At 45.6% G+C, this 21750-nt stretch overlaps 1 protein-coding gene across 1 annotated transcript; it reads right to left on the reverse strand.

Moving 5' to 3' along the window:
- Positions 1–12308: 12308 nt before the first annotated feature.
- On the reverse strand, positions 12309–21519 carry LOC120064003 (interferon alpha/beta receptor 2-like). The gene is given in 6 exon segments (XM_039014313.1): positions 12309–12579; positions 12581–12853; positions 18217–18328; positions 18409–18574; positions 20867–20983; positions 21514–21519. Coding segments are annotated over 6 exon segments (945 nt in total).
- Positions 21520–21750: the final 231 nt, after the last annotated feature.

The following is a 21750-nucleotide window of genomic DNA, read 5'->3' on the forward strand; positions in this document are numbered from 1 at the left end:
AGGTAGCCGGGGTTTCACGTGTGTTTTGTGGGTGGTTGTATCGCGTGTCTGTGTTAGCACCACACGGGACTGTTTGCGGTTTGTCACGTTTGTTGTTTTTGTATGTTAAGTGTTCAGTCTGTTTTCATTAAATAATCATGGACACTAACCACTCTGCATATTGGTCTGATCCTTCTCGCCTCTCCTCCTCGTCCGAGGAGGAGGATTACGACGATCGTTACAGAACCACCCACCAATCTAGGACCAAGCGGAGTGGAGAAGCGCGGCGACAGCAGTGGGAAAAAACCCAGGACTCCTGGACTTGGGAGGAGATCCTGGACGGCAAAGGACCCTGGGCTCAGCCAGGGGAATATCGCCGTCCCAAGGCGGAGCTGGAGGCAGCGAAGGCAGAGAGGCGCTGGTATGAGGAGGCAGCGCGGCGACGCGGTTGGGAGCCCGAGAGTCAGACCCCAAAATTTCTTGGGGGGGGGCACACGAGGAGTGTGGCAAAGCCGGGTAGGATACCTGAGCCAACTCCCCGTGCTTACCGTGGAGTGAGAGGGCGTCGTACTGGTCAGACACCGTGTTATGCGGTAAAGCGCACGGTGTCCCCAGTACGCGTGCTTAGTCCAGTGCGGGCTATTCCACCTCGCCGCACTGGTAGGGCTAGATTGGGCATCGAGCCGGATGTCATGAAGCCGGCCCAACGCATCTGGCCTCCAGTGCGTCTCCTCGGGCCGGCATACATGGCACCAGCCTTACGAATGGTGTCCCCGGTTCGCCAGCATAGCCCAGTGCGGGCTATTCCACCTCGCCGCACTGGCAGGGCTACGGGGACCATTCAACCTGGTAAGGTTGGGCAGGCTCGGTGCTCAAGAGCGCGTGTCCTCCTTCACGGTCCGGTATACCCGGTGCCACCTCCACGTACCAGTCCACCGGTGGCAGCCCCCCGTACCAGGCTGTCTCTCCGGGTTCTCTCTCCAGCTGCTCCCACCTGTCCAGCGCTGTCAGAGCCTTCCTCCTCTCCAGCGCAGCCAGTGTCTGAGCTGTCTGCCTGCCCAGCGCTGTATGAACTGTCTGCCTGCACAGCACCGTCAAAGCTGTTCGTCTGTCCCGAGCCGTCAGAGCTGTCCGTCTGTTATGAGCCGTCCAGCCAGGACCAGCCAGAGCCGTCCAGCCAGGACCAGCCAGAGCCGTCCAGCCAGGACCAGCCAGAGCCGTCCAGCCAGGACCAGCCAGAGCCGTCCAGCCAGGACCAGCCAGAGCCGTCTAGCCAGGACCAGCCAGAGCCGTCCAGCCAGGACCAGCCAGAGCCGTCCAGCCAGGACCAGCCAGAGCCGTCCAGCCAGGAGCTGCCAGAGCCGTCCAGCCAGGAGCTGCCAGAGCCGTCCAGCCAGGATCCGCCAGAGCCGGCCAGCCAGGATCCGCCAGAGCCGGCCAGCCAGGATCCGCCAGAGCCGGCCAGCCAGGATCCGCCAGAGCCGGCCAGCCAGGATCCGCCAGAGCCGGCCAGCCAGGATCCGCCAGAGCCAGCCAGCCAGGATCAGCCAGAGCCAGCCAGCCAGGATCCGCCCCTCATTCCGGTGTTGCCCCTCAGTCCGGTGTTGCCCCTCAGTCCGGTGTTGCCCCTCAGTCCGGTGCTGCCCCTCAGTCCGGTGCTGCCCCTCAGTCCGGTGTTGCCCCTCATTCCGGTGCTGCCCCTTAATCTAATGGGGGTTATATGGAGGGTGGCCATTTTGAGGAGGCTACGAAAGCGGGTAGTGACTATGGTGGGGTGGGGACCACGACCAGCGCCAGAGCCGCCACCGTGGACAGACGCCCACCCAGACCCTCCCCTAGACTTTATGCTGGTGCGCCCGGAGTTCGCACCTTAAGGGGGGGGTTATGTCACGTTCCTGACCTATTGTTCCTTTTTCTTTTATTTATTTAGTTGGTCAGGGCGTGAGTTGGGGTGGGTTGTCTATGTGTGTTTTTCTATGTTGGGGTTTTGTGTTCGGCCTGGTATGATTCTCAATCAGAGGCAGCTGTAGATCGTTTGTCCCTGATTGAGAATCATACTAAGGTAGCCGGGGTTTCACGTGTGTTTTGTGGGTGGTTGTATCGCGTGTCTGTGTTAGCACCACACGGGACTGTTTGCGGTTTGTCACGTTTGTTGTTTTTGTATGTTAAGTGTTCAGTCTGTTTTCATTAAATAATCATGGACACTAACCACTCTGCATATTGGTCTGATCCTTCTCGCCTCTCCTCCTCGTCCGAGGAGGAGGATTACGACGATCGTTACAACTATACACGTCAGCTACCATAGCAAGTGAAATCACTGCAACACTTCACAAAGAGCTGCAGTCAGTTTCAGAATGGGTGGCAAGAAATAACTAAAAGCACTGTATTTGGGACAAATCATTCACTGAACCCTGAATCTCAACTAAATCTTCTAACGAATCATGTGGAAATTGAGCAAGTTGAGGAGACTAAACTGCTTGGAGTAACCCTGGATTGTAAACTGTCATGGTCAAAACATATTGATGCAACAGTCACTAAGATTGTCCATAATAAAGCACTGCTCTACTTTCTTAACATCGCTATCAACAAGACAGGTCCTAGTTTTGTTGCACATGGACCACTGTCCAGTCGTGTGGTCAGGTGCCACAAAGAGGGACTTAGAAAAATTACGAATGGCCCAGAACAGGGCAGCACGGCTGGTTCTTAAATGTACACGGAGAGCTAACATTAATAATATGCATGTCAATCTTCCTGGCTCAAAGTAGAGGAGAGATCGACTTCATCACCACTACCGAGCTGTCTGTTTAAACTACTAGCACACAGCTCAGACACCCATGCATACCCCACTAGCCATGCCAACAGAGCTCTCTTCAAAGTCCCCAAGTCCAGGACACAGATTATGGGAGGCGTACAGTACTACATAGAGCCACGACTACTCTATTCCACACCAAGTAACATGCAAGCAGAAAATCAAATTTAGAAAACAGATAGAAAATACACCTTAAACCAGGTGTTCACTACACGACTTTCAAAATCCTAACATCACTGAGCCTCTCACATTAAACAACCTTTCCTGTAGTTATTTTTGTGTTGGCAACATAGTGGTGCGCACACTAAACGATGTGGCACAGACGGGGGTCACACACTGCAAGATTCTTCACTTGGTCGTTATGATTCTCGATACCATGTGGTCTCACGAAAACAATGATGTGATTAGATTTAACGTACAGTAGCTACAATTAGCTGTGGCTCAAAGCAGCCTAAAATGTTTTCAGTAAGACATTCACGCTTGCCATACAGAGTTGAAATATCTTGCCAACGTTTTGAATTGAATAACATTGCTTGTGAACTTCAGAGCTGTAACAATGACACTTTTGCTTTGGTTAAAGACAAGTACAAAAGCATACTAGTAGTAGCTCCTGGTTGAGTCTACACATTCTGGGAGATGCAAAACAATGTCATCATCTCACTGGCTTCTTCTCTGGCGAACTCTCATTGGCTATTGCTGATCACTGTTCTCAAAACGTGTCGTTGCACATCTCACACTACGAGAGCATTGCAGATTATGTGCTGATAAAATCAAACATGTTTGAAAATGTTAGGACGTCTGGGACTACTCAAACACAAGATCGGTAGCCCTCAGATTGACATTAAACGAGCGTTAGTGATGGCCGCGCGCCCGAGTAGGCAGCGACATGGGGAGTTTGTCTCCAATCTCAAAAACCTGACTAGGATAGCTAAACTGTGGCCAAAATTGTGTAGTGTACACACTACTTTATGGAACAGCAGGGACTGTGAAGAGACACACACAGGCACAGACAAATGCACGCACACACACACACACACACACACACACACACACACACACACACACACACACACACACACACACACACACACACACACACACACACACACACACACACACATTATACACACACACAAACACATGGATTGTGTGTGGATATGTGGTAGTAGGGTAGTGGCCTGAGGGTACACAATTAATGTGTTGTGAAATCTGTTGTGAAATGCAATGTAATGTTTTTTTCTGGACCTGTAGGACCTGCCTTGTTATGGATCCCCATGCCAAGGCAGCAAATAATGGGATCCATAATAAGTACAAATGAGTAGTGTAGGAGACCCATTTCCTTTACCAATCAAATTTCCCTAGACATATAGTCAAGTTAGCAGGTTGTTTTCGTCTGATTGAGAACCATATATAGGTAGGTTGTTTCACATTGTTTGCTGTGGGTGGTTGTCTTCCGTGTCTGTGTATGTTGCACCACACGGGACTGTTTCGGTTTGTCGTTCGTGTATGTAGTCTGTTCCTGTTCGTGCGTTCTTCGTATTTTGTAAGTTCTCAAGTCCAGGTCTGTCTACATCGTTTATTTGTTTTGTAGTTTGTTGAAGTGTTTTCGTGTTTCGTCTTTACTTTAATAAATTCATTATGTCATATAACAACGCTGCGCTTTGGTCCAATCCCTACTCCTCCTCTTCGGACGAAGAGGAGGAGAACAACCGTTACAGAACCACCCACCAAACAAGGATCAAGCAGCGTGAGAGGAACCAGCAGCAGCGGCCAAAAAACCAGGACTCGTGGACTTGGGAGGAAATATTGGACGGAAAAGGACCCTGGGCTCAGACAGGGGAATATCGCCGCTCTTTTGAAGAGAGGGAAGCAGCTAAAGCTCAGGAGCGGTGGTATGAGGAGGCAGCAAGGAGACGTGGCTGGAAACCCAAAAATAAACCCCAAAAATTTCTTGGGGGGGGGGGCTAAAAGGGAGTGTGGCGAAGTCAGGTAGGAGACCTGCGCCTACTCCCTGTACTTACCGTGGAGAGCGAGAGTACGGGCAGACATGTGTTACGCAGTAGAGCGCATGGTGTCTCCTGTACGTGTGCATAGCCCGGTGCGGTACATTCCAGCTCCACGTATCGGCCGGGCTAGATTGAGCGTTGAGCCGGATGTCATGAAGCCGGCCCAACGCATCTGGTCACCAGTGCGTCTCCTCGGGCCGGCTTACATGGCACCAGCCTTACGCATGGTGTCCCCGGTTCACCTACATAGCCCGGTGCGGGTTATTCCACCTCCCCGCACTGGTCGGGCGACGGGGAGCATACAACCAGGTAAGGTTGGGCAGGCTCAGTGCTCAAGGGAGCCAGTACGCCTGCACGGTCCGGTATTTCCGGCGCCACCTCCTCGCCCCAGCCCAGTACCACCAGTGCCTACACCACGCACCAGGTTTCCTGTGCGTCTCCAGAGCCCTGTTCCTCCTCCACGTACTAGCCCTGTGGTGCGTGTCTCCAGCCCAGTACCACCAGTGCCTACACCACGCACCAGGTTTCCTGTGCGTCTCCAGAGCCCTGTTCCTTCTCCCCGTACTCGCCCTGATGTGCGTGCCCTCAGCCCGGTACCACCAGTGCCGGTACCACGCACCAGGCCTATAGTATGCCTTGAGAGTCCAGTGTGCCCTGTTGTTGTTCCCCGCACTAGCCTGATGGTGCGTGTCCTTAGCCCGGCACCTCCAATTCCGGTACCACGCATCAGGCCTACAGTGCGCCTCAGCCGGCCAGAGTCTGCCGTCTGCCCAGCGGCGCCTGAACTGCCCGTCTGCCCAGCGGCGCCTGAACTGCCCATCTGCCGAGCGGCGCCTGAACTGCCCGTCTGCCCAACGGCGCCTGAACTGCCCGTCTGCCCAACGCCGTCTGAACTGTCCGTCTGCCAAGCGCCGCATGAACTGCCCGTCTGTACTGAGCCTTCAAAGCCGCCCGTCTGTACTGAGCCTTCAAAGCCGCCCGTCTGTACTGAGCCTGCAAAGCCGCCCATCTGCCATGAGCCTTCAGAGCCGTCCGCCAGACAGGAGCCGCTAGAGCCGTCCGCCAGACAGGAGCCGCTAGAGCCTTCCGCCAGACAGGAGCAGCCAGAGCCTTCCGCCAGACAGGATCAGCCAGAGCCTTCCGCCAGACAGGATCAGCCAGAGCCTTCCGCCAGACAGGATCAGCCAGAGCCTTCCGCCAGACAGGATCAGCCAGAGCCTTCCGCCAGACAGGATCAGCCAGAGTCGTCCGCCAGCCATGACCAGCCAGAGTCGTCCGCCAGCCATGACCAGCCAGAGTCGTCCGCCAGCCATGACCAGCCAGAGCCGTCAGCCAGCCATGACCAGCCAGAGCCGTCAGCCAGCCATGACCAGCCAGAGCCGTCAGCCAGCCATGACCAGCGAGAGCCGTCAGCCAGCCATGACCAGCCAGAGCCGTCAGCCAGCCATGACCAGCCAGAGCCGTCAGCCAGTCCGGAGCTCCCGTCCCTCAGTCCGGAGCTGCCGTCCCTCAGTCCGGAGCTGCCGTCCCTCAGTCCGGAGCTGCCGTCCCTCAGTCCGGAGCTGCCGTCCCTCAGTCCGGAGCTGCCCCTTATCCCGGAGCTGCCCCTTATCCCGGTGCTGCCCCTTATCCCGGTGCTGCCCCTTATCCCGGTGCTGCCCCTTATCTCGGTGATGCCCCTTAATTTAGGTGGGTTTATTTGGAGGGTGGTCATTGGGAGGGGGATACGGAAGCGGGGAGTGACTATGGTGGTGTGGGGACAGCGTCCGGAGCCGGAGCCGCCACCGTGGACAGATGCCCACCCAAACCCTCCCCTTGAGGTTGAGTTTTGCGGCCGGAGTCCGCATCTTGGGGGGGGGGGGGTAATGTCACGTTCCTGACCTTGTTTTCCTTTTGTATAGTTGTGTTTAGTGGGTCAGGACGTGAGCTGGGTGGGCAGTCTGTGTTGTTTGTTCTATGTTAAGTGTTAGGTTTAATTGACCTTGTATGGCTCTCAATCAGAGGCAGGTGTTTTCGTTTTCCTCTGATTGAGAACCATATATAGGTAGGTTGTTTCACATTGTTTGTTGTGGGTGGTTGTCTTCCGTGTCTGTGTATGTTGCACCACACGGGACTGTTTCGGTTTGTCGTTCGTGTATGTAGTCTGTTCCTGTTCGTGCGTTCTTCGTATTTTGTAAGTTCTCAAGTCCAGGTCTGTCTACATCGTTTATTTGTTTTGTAGTTTGTTGAAGTGTTTTCGTGTTTCGTCTTTACTTTAATAAATTCATTATGTCATATAACAACGCTGCGCTTTGGTCCAATCCCTACTCCTCCTCTTCGGACGAAGAGGAGGAGAACAACCGTTACAATGCCTGTCGCACAGCTGTGCTGTATTTGTCCTCCCTGGCACTCAGAGGCTGCGTGACAACAAACTTGCGAAGCCTACTCAGACTGCCCTGTGCTTTTGGTTAAACCAGGGATTAAATGATACAATGTAATAACTTTACTTGCTTTGCTCTAATGTATCAAATGCATAAATGTAAACACAGAAGACTCATCAGGGTCACTATCTCCGCTCGCTATCACGACTAAATTATATTTCAAAAACTGATTGAGGAATAGATGCGCAGGAAACTGACTTTATAAAAAAAAAGTATAATTGGTAGGGCTGAAAAATGTGGTATTATCATATGAAACGGTACTACAGTATTATAAAATGTTGGTATCATAACTATTATGACGTTTTGGTACTGTGATATTACCGTGGTACCGGTATACGGTGCAACATTACAAGAATGCATTTGTGCATTTTGCTAAAAGCTGCCCAGAATCAAGTAAATAAATCATGAGGATTACGGTTTTGAACTGTCTGTCCTATATGTAGGGAATATAAGAAAGCTCAGAAAATATTTTTGTTTTTTTGGACACATATTTTACCCTTTGTTTTTATTGGCACAAAACTACCTCCATACTTCCATTAATTTGTCAGGGAGGGGGTACTGTCATGTATACACCAGGCTGCTTGTTATGGCGCACTCCTGTCACCATCGCTACGTGCGCCAGCGCATCATCAGACTCACCTGGAATCCATCACCTCCCTGATTACCTTCCCTATATATGTCACTCCTTTTGGTTCCTTCCCCAGGTGTTATTGTTTCTGTTTCAGTTTCCTGTCTGTGCGTTGTTCGTGTTTCTTGTTTTGTATTATGTTCCATTTATTTATTAAATGATTCACTCCCTCAACTTGCTTCCCGACTCCCAGCACACACGTCACAACAAGCATGATGGTTGACGCAGCTTGTTGGTCATTAGCCAAGTGGCAATTCCCAATGATTTCAAAGCACGTGAATGCATCCAGTATGGTATTTATAACTTCACATCTGGAAAATTCCCACCTCCCACATGGTTACGAACACAGCTTTATATTTAATATATTGGGTAGAAAAATTTACAATTATACTAGTATCCGCACATGTACCCAAAAAGGTACTGACCACTACCATGTGAGTTCCTATGTGAAGGTACATTATGTGTACCTTTGACCTTTTTGTGCACCAGGGAACAACACTGTACAGTAACTGTACTCTTATTTTTTTAGTGTTTGTGAATATACACTACCGTTCAAAAGTTTTGGGTCACTTCGAAATGTCCGTGTTTTTGAAAGAAAAGCTAATTTTTTGTCCATTAAAATAACATTAAATTGATCAGAAATACAGTGTAGACATTGTTAATTGTAGCTGGAAATGGCAGATTTTTTAAAATGGAATATCTACATAGGCGTACAGAGGCCCATTATCAGCAAACCATCACTCCTGTTACAATGACATGTTGTGTTAGCTAATCCAAGTTTATCATTTTAAAAGGCTAATTGATCATTAGAAAATCCTTTTGCAATTATGTTAGCACAGCTGAAAAATGTTGTGCTGATTAAAGAAGCAATACAACTGGCTTTCTTTAGACTAGTTGAGTATCTGGAGCATCAGCATTTGTGGCTCAAAGTTATAGGCTCAAAATGGCCAGAAACAAAGACTTTCTTCTGAAACTTGTCAGTCTTGTCTTTTTCTGAGAAATTAAGGCTATTCCATGTGAGAAATTGCCAAGAAACTGAAGATCTGGTACAACGCTGTGTACTACTACCTTCGCAGAACAGCGTGAACTGGCTCTAACCAGAATAGAAAGAGGAGTGGGAGGCCACGGTGCACAACTGAGCAAGAGGACAAGTACATTAGAATGTCTAGTTTGAAAAACAGACACCTCACAAGTCCTCAACTGGCAGCTTCATTAAATAGTACCCACAAAACACCAGTCTCAACGTCAGCAGTGAAGAGGCGACTCCGGGATGCTGGCCTTCGAGGCAGCATAACAATGTCTACACTGTATTTCTGATCAATTTTATGTTATTTTAATGGACAAAAAAATAGCTTTTCTTTCAAAAACAAGGACATTTTGAAGTGACCCCAAACGCTACACGGTAGTATATGTTCTTGGTGGCACTGCTGAGACATTAATGCACTCCAGACCCGAAAGGTTGCAAGTTCAAATCCTGAGAGAATTTATGCACTCTTAGATTCTAGATTCTATCAGATCCGCGATAGAAAACATCCGCATGACGGTGTCGGAGGTGGAACTGCGTTAGAGCTGTCAAATCCACAAGCATCTATCGGAATAGAAAATACATCATGTTTTATTGTCATATACACCAGATCGGTCCAGTGAAATGTGTTGTTTTACAGCAGGTGTTAAACTCATTCCATGGAGGGCAGTGTCTGCAGCTTTTCATTCCTCACTTGTACTCGATTGATGAATTAAGGTCACTAATAAGTAAGGAACTACACCCCTCACACTGCCAAAACACCAGCTACGCGGGTGTCGGCTATCGCGTGTTTACACTTGATCTGATTTAATCTAGGCCATAATGTCAAGTGTCCCTGAGCACTGCTACTTTTTCTTAAAACCACTTAAGGATACACACCTTTTTTCCCCATTTTCACCTAAAATTACATACCCAAATCTAACTGCCTGTAGCTCAGGACCTGAAGCAAGGATATGCATATTATTGATAACATTTCAAAGGAAACACTTTGAAGTTTGTGGAAGTGTTAAACTAATGCAGGAGAATATAACACATTAGATCTGGTAAAAGATAATACAAAGATTATTTTTTTTTTGCATCTTTCTTTGAAATGCAAGAGAAAGGCCATAATGTATTATGCCAGCCCAGGCACAATTTAGATTTTGGCCACTGGATGGCAGCAGTGTTTGTGTACATTTTTAGACTGATTCAATGAACCATTGAATTTCTGTAAAAATGTTTGTATCAAGACTGCCCAAATGTGCCTAATTGGTTTATTAATAAATGTTCAAGCTCATAATGGTGCTTTCTCCTCAAGCAATAGCATGGTATTCTTTCATTGTAATAGATACTCTAAATTCAACAGTGCAGTTAGATTAACAAGAATGTAAGCTTTCTGCCAATGTCAGATACGTCTATGTCCTCGGAAATGTTATTGTTACTTACAACCTCATGCTAATCACATTAGCCTACGTTAGCTCAACAGTCCGGCGGGGGACCCACCGATCCTGTTTGTGCCATAGGCGCATCAAAAGAAGGCTATCCTATACGTTTAAATTCAATTGCAAGTGAGGCATGCCAAGTTAATTTGCAGGACAGGCCAAAAAGTACCCAAGCGCATTGCATTTGACAGTAAATATATAGCAGAACACTAATACATACACTACCGGTCAAAAGTTTTAGAACACCTACTCATTCATTAGGTTTTTCTTTATTTTTACAAATGTTTTCCTACATTTTAGAATAATAGTGAAGACATCAAAACTATGAAAAAACACATATGGAATCATGTAGTACGCAAAAAAGTGTTAAATCAAAATATATTTTATATTTGAGTTTCATCAAATAGCCACCCTTTTGCCTTGATGACAGCTTTGCACACTCTTGGCATTCTCTCAACTAGCTTCACCTGGAATGCTTTTCCATCAGTCTTGAAGGAGTTCCCACATATGCTGAGCACTTGTTGGCTGCTTTTCCTTCACTCTGCGGTCAGACTCATCCCAAAACATCTCAATTTGGTTGAGGTCGGGTGATTGTGGAGGCCAGGTCATCTGATGCAGCACTCAATCACTCTCATTCTTGGTAAAATAGCCCTTACACAGCCTGGAGGTGTTTTGGGTCATTATCAATTGTTTTTAAACAGGACAGTCTCACTAAGCACAAACCAGATGGATGGTGTATCGCTGCAGAATGCTGTGGTAGCCATGCTGGTTAAGTGTGCCTGTAAAATCACAGACTGTGCTTTGCTGGTGACACTACCACACCATAACACCTCCTCCTCCATGCTTTACGGTGGGAAATACACATGCGGAGATAATCTGTTCACCCACATCGCGTCTCACAAAGACACGGCGGTTGGAACCAAAAATCCCACATTTGGACTCAGACCAAAGGACAAATTTCCACTGGTCTAATGTCCATTGCTTGTGTTTCTTGGTCCAAGAAAGTCTCTTCTTCTTATTGGTGTCCTTTAGTAGTGGTTTCTTTGCAGCAATTTGACCATGAAGGCCTGATTCACGCAGTCTCCTCTGAACAGTTGATGGTGAGATGTGTCTGTTACTTGAACACTGTGTAGCATTTAATTGGGCTGCAATTCCCGAGGCTGGTAACTCTAATGAACTTATCCTCTGCAGCAGAGGTAACTCTGAGTCTTCCTTTCCTGTGGTGGTACTTGTGAGACTTGCTTCAGTTTCATCATAGCGCTTGATGGTTTTTGCGACTGCACTTTCCGGATTGACTGACCTTCATGTCTTAAAGTAATGATGGCCTTTCTTTTCACTTTTCACATAATATGGACCCGGTTGTTTACCAAATAGGGCTATTATCTGTATACCACCCCTACCTTGTCGCAACACAACTGATTGGCTCAAACGCATTAAGAAGGAAAGAAATTCCACAAATTAACTTTTAAGAAGGCACACCTGTTAATTAAAATGCATTCCAGGTGACTACTTCATGAAGCTGGTTGAAACAATGTGCAAAGCTGTCATCAAGGCAAAGGGTGGCTACTTTGAAGAATCTCAAATATATAATATCTTTTGATTTGTTTAACACTTTTTTGGTTACTACATGATTCCATTTGTTATTTCATAGTTTTGATGTCTTCACTATTACTCTACAATGTAGAAAATAGTTAAAAAAAAAAAAAAAATTGAATGAGGAGATGTTCTTAAACTTTTGACCGGTAGTGTATATTACTGTAAAAATCTACCGTATAATGACTATAAAATGTACCACTAAATTAACAGCAATGGCTAACAGTGTAGTTTCATGTTATCACATGTTGAAGCATACATGAAATATGTGACATTTCACATCTGAAATCATGTGAAAACGTGTTTTTGGAACATATGAAGTGTTTTGAAATGTCACATGAAGTGTTCCAAAAACATGTTTTCACATATGAAAAGCCACATCATCACGTGACCGCTCCCCTCCTCCTCTTTCATCTGCTGTAATCTCTCTACGGTCCATGTGTCTCTCTCTCTGAGAAAAGACTGAAGCTCAAGTCCTGTCCCAATGAACGACACTTGGCTGGCTCTGGAAGTTGACTGGTTTGTGAGGACACAGATAGTTGACAGTTGTTTGATATGGACATTGAAAGGCAGTCAGGTCTGAGCAGAGATTCACGTTGTTGGTATTCGGTTATGAAGAGAGGACATTGAGGGTGGTTGGACACTGTCTCAGAGGTGGTCTTAAGCTCTGTGGACGGGACAGTGGGATAGGACGGAGAGTGTTTTGGATGGGTGTAGGAGCACCTCTGTTTTAGAGGATGAGGAAGAGGAGAGGGGGTTGAGAGAGGACAGATCGGCAGCGGCCCCTCGTGTCTCGTACCCTCCTCCTCCTCCACTATTTATCTTCCCCTCCGTCTCGATCACTGCCTCACTGTCATCCTTACTCTCTCCATCCTTTCCACTGCTTCCCGAAGGTGACGATGGTGGAACTAAATGCACTGAGGGAAACCGTTCCTCATCGTAGGACCAGGTTCTCCTGGTGTTGTATTTATCTCTGCAAAGAGTCAGACAGTGTTAATATGTTTTAAATGGAATATGTTGATAAAAAAACAGTCTTAAATCAAGAGACCGTTGCACCTCTTCTGACACCATGTGTGAGCCTGTGACTAAGGTCACCTCATACAATCCCCCATAAGGGAAAACCCCTCAACACTAAACCATTGCTGTGGTCAACGCTTCACAATGGAACAAATCAAATAGCGAGCGGATTGGAAACAACCTAGCTTTTATTAGCAGCGTGTTAGCCTAGACACCCCCTCTACTTGACACATTTATGTTAATTCAGCAATGTGGTTTAAGTCATGCCCACGCTATTAACGGTTCCTTGTACCTCGTCTTTGTGACAATATATGTACAGTAATAACAATCATGTTTCCATGGCACATGGTTTATGAACTGACACACAAAACAACGCTGTATTCAAAACTTAAGAGTTTTTCAATTTAAATGATTATACAAAATTCTTGCAACCAATAGAATGTTATTCATATGGGGGATACAAACCATCTGTTTTTTATGCATGATGGCTCACTGTTCGTTGTTGGCATATCCTGCCTAAGTTTGCCCACTTTGCCAATGAAGTAATCATTAAAATAATTGGCAACATCAAATGGTTGTGATGAATAAGCCATCTGATTCGATGAAAGTTGGAGTTGAATTTATCTTTCTGCCCATAATTTAATTTAAAGTACTCAAGTGTTTTCCCACTCCAGCATTATTTATACATTATCATTGATCTTGGCTTCATAATAGTTCTTCTTTCTGTTGAGTTTAGTCACATAATTTCTCAATTTGCAGTAAATCAGATGTGCAACCAAACTTATTAGCCACTCCTTTTGCCCCATCTCTTTCAGCCACACAGCTTTTCAATTCCTAATCAATCCATGGAGCCTTAACAGTTCTAACAGTCAGTTTCTCAACAGGTGCATGTTTATCAATAATTGGAAGAAGCAATTTCATAAATTCATTAAGTGCAGTGGCTGGATGCTCCTTATTAATAACATCAGACCAATAAATAATATTTGTAATATCATCCACATAAGAGTCATAGCAAAATATTTTGTATGATCTCTTCTACACTATTTTAGGCCAACTTTTGAAACTTTGGCTTTCCTGGGTATACTATATTGTGACCACTGCATCCAATGGATACGGACAAAGCTTTCAAACAAAGTGCTACAGAATTAGTAAAAATGTGATCAAAACATGTGGATTATCTTGATCCTGTAGTGCTTGTAAACACCCATGTAGGTTGATTAATAACCTGAACCAGATTACAGGCACTGGTGAGAAGTGCCTGTAATCTGTGAGAAGCTTCCTCTTGAGCAGACAGTTTGATGAAAGCCAGTCAATTTTCAGGACCCCAAAGAAAGTAGAGCTCTCGGTTTACATCACATACAGTATCAAGCATTTCAGACACATTATTTAGCTACTGACTGTTAGCACTTGGTGACCTGTAGCAACACCCCAAAATAATAGGCTTTAGATGAGGCAGGTGACCCTGCAACCACAGCACTTCAATAACACTTGACATGAGATCTTCTCTAACTATTATAGGGATATGGTTCTGAATATATATACAGCATAAACATTTCTGTCTCTTCTATAGATGTTATAACCTTGTATTGCTACCACTGTATCATCCAAGGAATCATCTAAATGAGTCTCAGAAATGGCTTATATATGAATGTTATCTGATGTTAGCAAGTTATTGATTTCATGAACCTTATTTCTAAGGTTACAAATATTAATATGGGCTATTTTCATCCTTTTCCTGGGTAGCTTCTCAGAGATAGACATAATATGGAAAATACCAAACAAAGCAAGAGAAAAAAAACATTCAGCAGTCCATTAACCAGTTGGTATGTGCAACTGTGTGTCTGCTGCAGGATTGTAGCTATGAACCCATCCCTTCCAGGCTCAAGCACTCTGGTAGCTTTCATGGACGGGATGCTATTTTCTCTTCTGGCACACAGCTTCCGGATAGTCCTTGTTGAGGAAGATGTACGTTCCTTTCAAGTTCTTGGCTCTTTCGAGAACAGCTACCTTGCCCTTTAACCTCATGAAATTCACCACTGTTGGCCTGGGCCTGTCACCTGGGCCGGTTTTCCAATCCTGTGGGCGCGCTCCACCTCAATCTTCCTGTGGTCCAGCTTCAGTTTATCAGAGATAATTTCCATCACTTTGTCTTCAGACTTCATCCAGATCTCATGCGGAGATTCTGCAATTCCATCCACAACAATGTTGTTCTGCCTTGATTGTCCTTCGAGATAATCTGATTTCTCAGTCATTGTTATCATGGATTCCCATACAGATCTGATGTCCTTCCTCAGTGACTTAAAGACTGCTGCCATCTTACTGTTTTCCTGTTAAACTCATTGAGCTGACCCAGTCACAAGCCCGGAACAATCCGCAGTCCCAGCCACAAGGGCTAACTACGTCACGGGCTGCGTTCAAGCCCGCAAGGAAACCCTGCTAGCTTGATAGGCACCTAACAGTGGCAGCTAGGCTAGCTGCTACACCAAGCAGCTCATCAAACCCTTGATCGGCAGGATGCCGGGACAGATACTATAGCAGTGGTCCCAGCAACTGTTGCCAACTGCGTAACAGGATCCAAACGCAAAAGGTAGCTCAGGGTTAAAGTTTGGGGAAGATAATTTTCACCATAAAAATGCACGTTTATAATAAAAGCATTACATGCATAATTGCATTTGCGGTCACTTTTGATAATGGTGGTGTCCAGCTAATGTCACGACTCCCGCCGAAGTTGGCTGCCCTGCCTGTTCGGGCGGTGCTCGGCGGTCGTCGTCACTGATCCCTTTTTCCTTTTCTGTTAGTTTAGTCTTATTAGTTGCACCTGTTTCTATTTGCGTTTTCTTGATTTGCTCGCCTATTTAAGCTTGTGAAGCCCGCTCTTGTTTGTGCGGGATTATTTTGTGTTCACGTTTTGAGTTGGAGGTGTTGTTGTGCTCCGGACCGTGTTACCATGTGTTTTGGGTTGGTCAGTGGTTTCCGCCCTGTGTTTGGGCAGGACCATTTTGTGCAGGAATAAATTGCCATTTTTCCTTGAACCCTCTGCTCTCTGCGCCTGATTCCTACCTTCCACTCCTAGTCATCCGTGACAGCTAATGGAACATTTGCGCTCATAACCTACTGCTGTGTGCGCATTGCTGCATTTATAATGTGAAGAAATAGCCTAATAGTTAATCAACATTTTAAGCTAAACGTTCAGATCTGTTGCGTCAGCCTCATTGCAAACAAGGTTTTTTGATGCTAGTGGTTGTTTTAATTTGGGATCTATCGCATCCCACAACTGTCCCAGACTGTGTTTGGAATATTTATTTCTCGCACAGAATAGGTCTACTTTGGTACTATGGGATATAGTAGATTGACTTAGGCGAGTGCTTTGCTGTTCGTTAGGCCTACTCATCTTGATGGCTGACGAAAAGTAAATGTGGACAGTTCTTCCAATATCTTCAATATGAACCTCGGAATTGGATAAGGACGCGCACAGTTGCGTCCCCGATGTGTCTGTCTTCACTTGTAACCTGAGAAAGACCTGATCACGTGATGGAGAGCCATGTGAGTGAGAGGTGTGAGTGAGATGAGAGGTGCTTCGGAGGGCAGTATTTAGGGAGAAGGGCTGCAAAAGGCATTGCTTTTTTTAGGGTGCATTATAGCCACACAAAGGGATGCTTATCAAGTACTTCTCAAATTGTGAATGAGAGACTGACGAAGTGTGTACAGTCTGCGCAAAAAACCCAAATCAGAGCTCAGGCCTTTCAAGCAACTTTTTCAAATCATCATTAGTCTCATCCTGCAGCCTTACAATGTATTAAACATCTAAACATATAGCCTAACGTTTGTAAAACAACTATAGTTACATTAATAACTCTAAATTAAGCATATAGGGGTACCTATTTGTTACCTGTGCGCACTTCCTAAAATGTCCTTTCTATTTTATTCATCTTTTTTTATTGTATTTTTCACACTTTAAAATAATGCCACAAATAATAAATAAGCAAATCTTGTCTGCTAAATTAACTAGTGTAGCCCACAGCCATATGGCATAGTCAGCTCAGAACCTAACATAAGGACAACTCAGAGTATGCTATTCTGTTCTTCTGAAATAGACCACATTTTCTTCATATCATGTTTCTTTACACCTGTCTAAAATAAACAATGGATTGACTGTGAAGGTGTAGGCTATATTACATGGATTTATTATACTTTTTCAAATATAGATGTTACAAAGGTCTGCATCAGTGGCTTGTGTGGAAGCCAGGAGATGCTAAATGTGCTTATGTTAATTAACGGTCAATTACCGTGAGACCGACAGATATTTGCTTGACAATCACCGACTGACGAAATTTTGTGACTGCAGCAGCCCTTGTCATGAACAGTGCTTGTGCCCATAGAAATGCTGGAAGGGGTGCCCTGAGTGAAAAAGTTTGGGAACCCCTGCATTAGAGAGACAAAGAAGAGGGGTTTGTTTTAAAGGTGCAATATGCAGAAATCACTTTGCCATTTCTGGTTGCCAAAATTCGAATAGATCGCTTAATTTCAGTTAATGTGACAAAACAGTCATTGTGTAAACCGCTGTGAAATATATTTTCCTTAACATAAAAAGTTGTATTTTCAGCTGTTTGAAACTGGTGTACAAAACCAGAAGTTTTTAATAATAAATAAAAAGACGCAAAAATGAAACTTAAGAACGGAAACCATAGACATAGCACACATTGAACCGATCTACTGCTTCTTAGACTTGCTTTCAATGAGAATGACAGATCTGTAACTCACATTTCTATATGAATGTTTTCAGGTCAGCCAAAAAATTACCTATCTTTGTAGTTACAGCATTAACCAAAGAAGAGAGAGAAGCAGATGGCGGGGGCTGCAGCTGTTTGTTAAACACTCTGCCCTTTCTGTCTTTGTGACCACAGCACAACCACAGGCACATGTATCACAGTGGTGGCGTGTGTGTGTGACAACAGTGGGGAGGCATATGCGACACCTGCAGCTCTTTCCTGTGTTGTAACTCCACTGTGAGCCTCACGTTGACATTTTACCAAGGCCTAAGCTAAGGTTTGTGATGTGACTTAATGCTATGAGTTACCCAACACTTTTCAGACAGTGTTACTTTGTCCCAAATCCCTGCTGATTGAGTAACCTGGTATCCAGGGAGTTTTGCCTAGCCACTGCGCTTCTGCATCAGCATGTCTTGCTCTTTGGGGTTTTAGGCGAGGTATCTGTAAAGCACTTTGTGACAACTGCGGATGTAAAAAGTGCTATATAAAATACATTTGATTGATTGATTGAAGCCAGGGCTAGAATATCTGTATCAGTCTATAGCTTAACAGTATTTCAGGAAGAGGTCGTTTCAGACAGATGAATCCAGTGTGAACCAGTAGGGCTGTACAGAGCCCAGACAGCATCACAAGAAGACACAAAACCACTGAGACCTCTGTGTCTGTGAAGAGAGAGAGTCAGGGCACAAAGACCACTAACATGGATTCATGTGTGTACACCCATGTGCGCACACACACATGCCTGCGGTGTACTTAGAAGTAGTGGAGGTACAGTGTGATTGGCTGTAGGAAGAGTTCCTGCTGCGTCTCTCTGGGCCGCCTAAGATCCTTACGGCGACACAGTACTCTCTGCTGGGGGCCAGGTCCTTCAGAGTCTTACCCTTCAGAGGCACCTTGTCCACAAAGTACTGGACACAACAGATACCATCAAAACCATGCCAGGGTTTTTTCTGCACAGAAAAGTATTGGGCGGGCAAAAACGTAAAATGAATACAAAAAATATATTTTGTAAATATTTTTCAGGATGGAAAAACATAGGATGTTATACACTGCTCAAAAAAATAAAGGGAACACTTAAACAACACAATGTAACTCCAAGTCAATCACACTTCTGTGAAATCAAACTGTCCACTTAGGAAGCAACACTGATTGACAATACATTTCACATGCTGTTGTGCAAATGGAATAGACAAAAGGTGGAAATTATAGGCAACTAGCAAGACACCCCCAATAAAGGAGTGATTCTGCAGGTGGTGACCACAGACTACTTCTCAGTTCCTATGCTTCCTGGCTGATGTTTTTGTCACTTTTGAATGCTGGCGGTGCTCTCACTCTAGTGGTAGCATGAGACGGAGTCTACAACCCACACAAGTGGCTCAGGTAGTGCAGCTCATCCAGAATGGCACATCAATGCGAGCTGTGGCAAGAAGGTGTGCTGTGTCTGTCAGCGTAGTGTCCAGAGCATGGAGGCGCTACCAGGAGACAGGCCAGTACATCAGGAGACGTGGAGGAGGCCGTAGGAGGGCAACAACCCAGCAGCAGGACCGCTACCTCCGCCTTTGAGCAGGAGGAGCACTGCCAGAGCCCTGCAAAATGACCTCCAGCAGGCCACAAATGTGCATGTGTCAGCATATGGTCTCACAAGGGCTCTGAGGATCTCATCTCGGTACCTAATGGCAGTCAAGCTACCTCTGGCGAGCACATGGAGGGCTGTGCGGCCCCACAAAGAAATGCCACCCCACACCATGACTGACCCACCGCCAAACCGGTCATGCTGGAGGATGTTGCAGGCAGCAGAACGCTCTCCACGGCTTCTCCAGACTCTGTCACGTCTGTCACATGTGCTCATGTGATCAGTGTGAACCTGCTTTCATCTGTGAAGAGCACAGGGCGCCAGTGGCGAATTTGCAAATCTTGGTGTTCTCTGGCAAATGCCAAACGTCCTGCACGGTGTTGGGCTGTAAGCACAACCCCCACCTGTGGATGTCGGGCCCTCATACCACCCTCATGGAGTCTGTTTCTGACCGTTTGAGCAGACACATGCACATTTGTGGCCTGCTGGAGGTCATTTTGCAGGGCTTTGGCAGTGCTCCTCCTGCTCAAAGGCGGAGGTAGCGGTCCTGCTGCTGGGTTGTTGCCCTCCTACGGCCTCCTCCACGTCTCCTGATGTACTGGCCTGTCTCCTGGTAGCGCCTCCATGCTCTGGACACTACGCTGACAGACACAGCACACCTTCTTGCCACAGCTCGCATTGATGTGCCATTCTGGATGAGCTGCACTACCTGAGCCACTTGTGTGGGTTGTAGACTCCGTCTCATGCTACCACTAGAGTGAGAGCACCGCCAGCATTCAAAAGTGACCAAAACATCAGCCAGGAAGCATAGGAACTGAGAAGTGGTCTGTGGTCACCACCTGCAGAATCACTCCTTTATTGGGGGTGTCTTGCTAATTGCCTATAATTTCCACCTTTTGTCTATTCCATTTGCACAACAGCATGTGAAATGTATTGTCAATCAGTGTTGCTTCCTAAGTGGACAGTTTGATTTCACAGAAGTGTGATTGACTTGGAGTTACATTGTGTTGTTTAAGTGTTCCCTTTATTTTTTTGAGCAGTGTATATATATTTTTTATAACAAATAACAGTCAAGGACAATCTAAAAATTAAAAAAGTATGCATTCAGGAATATTTTTGTTATTGCATAAGGCCCCCATTGATTTTATTATAATGTTCGATATATTCAGATACAGTAGCATAAGCCATGGCCCAATGTGTAGAATTGCAGGAAATGTGCTTTAAAACTGCTAAATGTTCTCTTAGCCTCGTGGCAAAATATGTAGAATTGCAGCAAATTAGCTTTAAAACAGCTAAATTGTATCACTGCGACCAACAGCTAGGCCTCTAAAATTTTTAAATCAGCAACCACATTATTGGCCACGCCAACCACCTAAGTCCCATTTTGATCCAGAAAAATCCCTGCATGCATCATGCTTGAATGCACTGAAGAGACATTTAGCACTGAAAACAAATAACATTTAATGCATTAAAAAGCACCTCTGATGATTTAGTGAGTGCTTGATAATGAGTTTGAATCTGTCACTCAATTTCAAATTGACCCATATGGCACAGGTTTTGGGTCTTCAAAGGTTTGGACCATCATAAAGAAGTTTAAGTGTACGTATCATGCTCTTCCTGTCCTTACTGTTGCTCCATCCCTGTTGCTGTTGCTTCTGATGTGGAGTTTGTAGCTGAACCTGTTGTAGACATCTCGTTGGCCATCCACAGGAGGCCTCAGGTCCACACAAAGTGCTGCCACAGGCTCTCACTCAAGGGTAGATCCAGGTGGGCTACAGGACACACAGAGGGACAAATGAGCTTAGTGACTGTTGTGCAACCAGGCTTTTTTTTAAAGGCCCACTATGAGGTTGGAATATTACTGTGAAATTGCCAAAATCATGATAATGCCATTTTAGTGTTAAACCTGTTTGAAAAGACAGCCTGAAATTTTAGCCTGTTTTGGTGGGATGGAGTTTTTGCCCGACTGGTGACATCACCAGGCGGTAAATCAGTTAATAGAACAGTAAGAAAGCGTTCCAAACCTCTCTGCCAATAACAGCTGGTTTTCCATTTCCCCTCTCCACTCAGAACACTCCCAGACAGTCTTTAATAAATTATCTTGAGAAATTGCTCTTTGCTTAGAAGCTATTTTTGTTTCTTGTTGACCATTTTAATTGAAAACAATCACTATAAGGTACTTAATCGTTCCTCAGAAATTATTTGATATCAAGATAAAAACGGCTGTATTGGACTTTAAGGTTGAGTAAGTAAGAATTTTGTCCACAAACGTACCGACATTTATATGATATGTAAATAGTTTATGATTTGTAAACACCAATGTGTAGGATACTTTTGTTGGATACTTCTCCCTATTAGCTGAAAGCATATATTTTTTAAAGACATTTTTGCTATCACACTTGCTGTTGGGTGCGAACAGATTCCTAAATCATGGTAATTTGTTGTGCAATGTAGACATCGACTCCCTCTGAGGCACGTGTTGCTAGGCAACACTCCTGCAATTGCTGGGGC

The sequence above is a fragment of the Salvelinus namaycush genome, chromosome 19 (assembly GCF_016432855.1).
Source record: "Salvelinus namaycush isolate Seneca chromosome 19, SaNama_1.0, whole genome shotgun sequence".
Classification (NCBI taxonomy): Eukaryota; Metazoa; Chordata; class Actinopteri; order Salmoniformes; family Salmonidae; genus Salvelinus; species Salvelinus namaycush.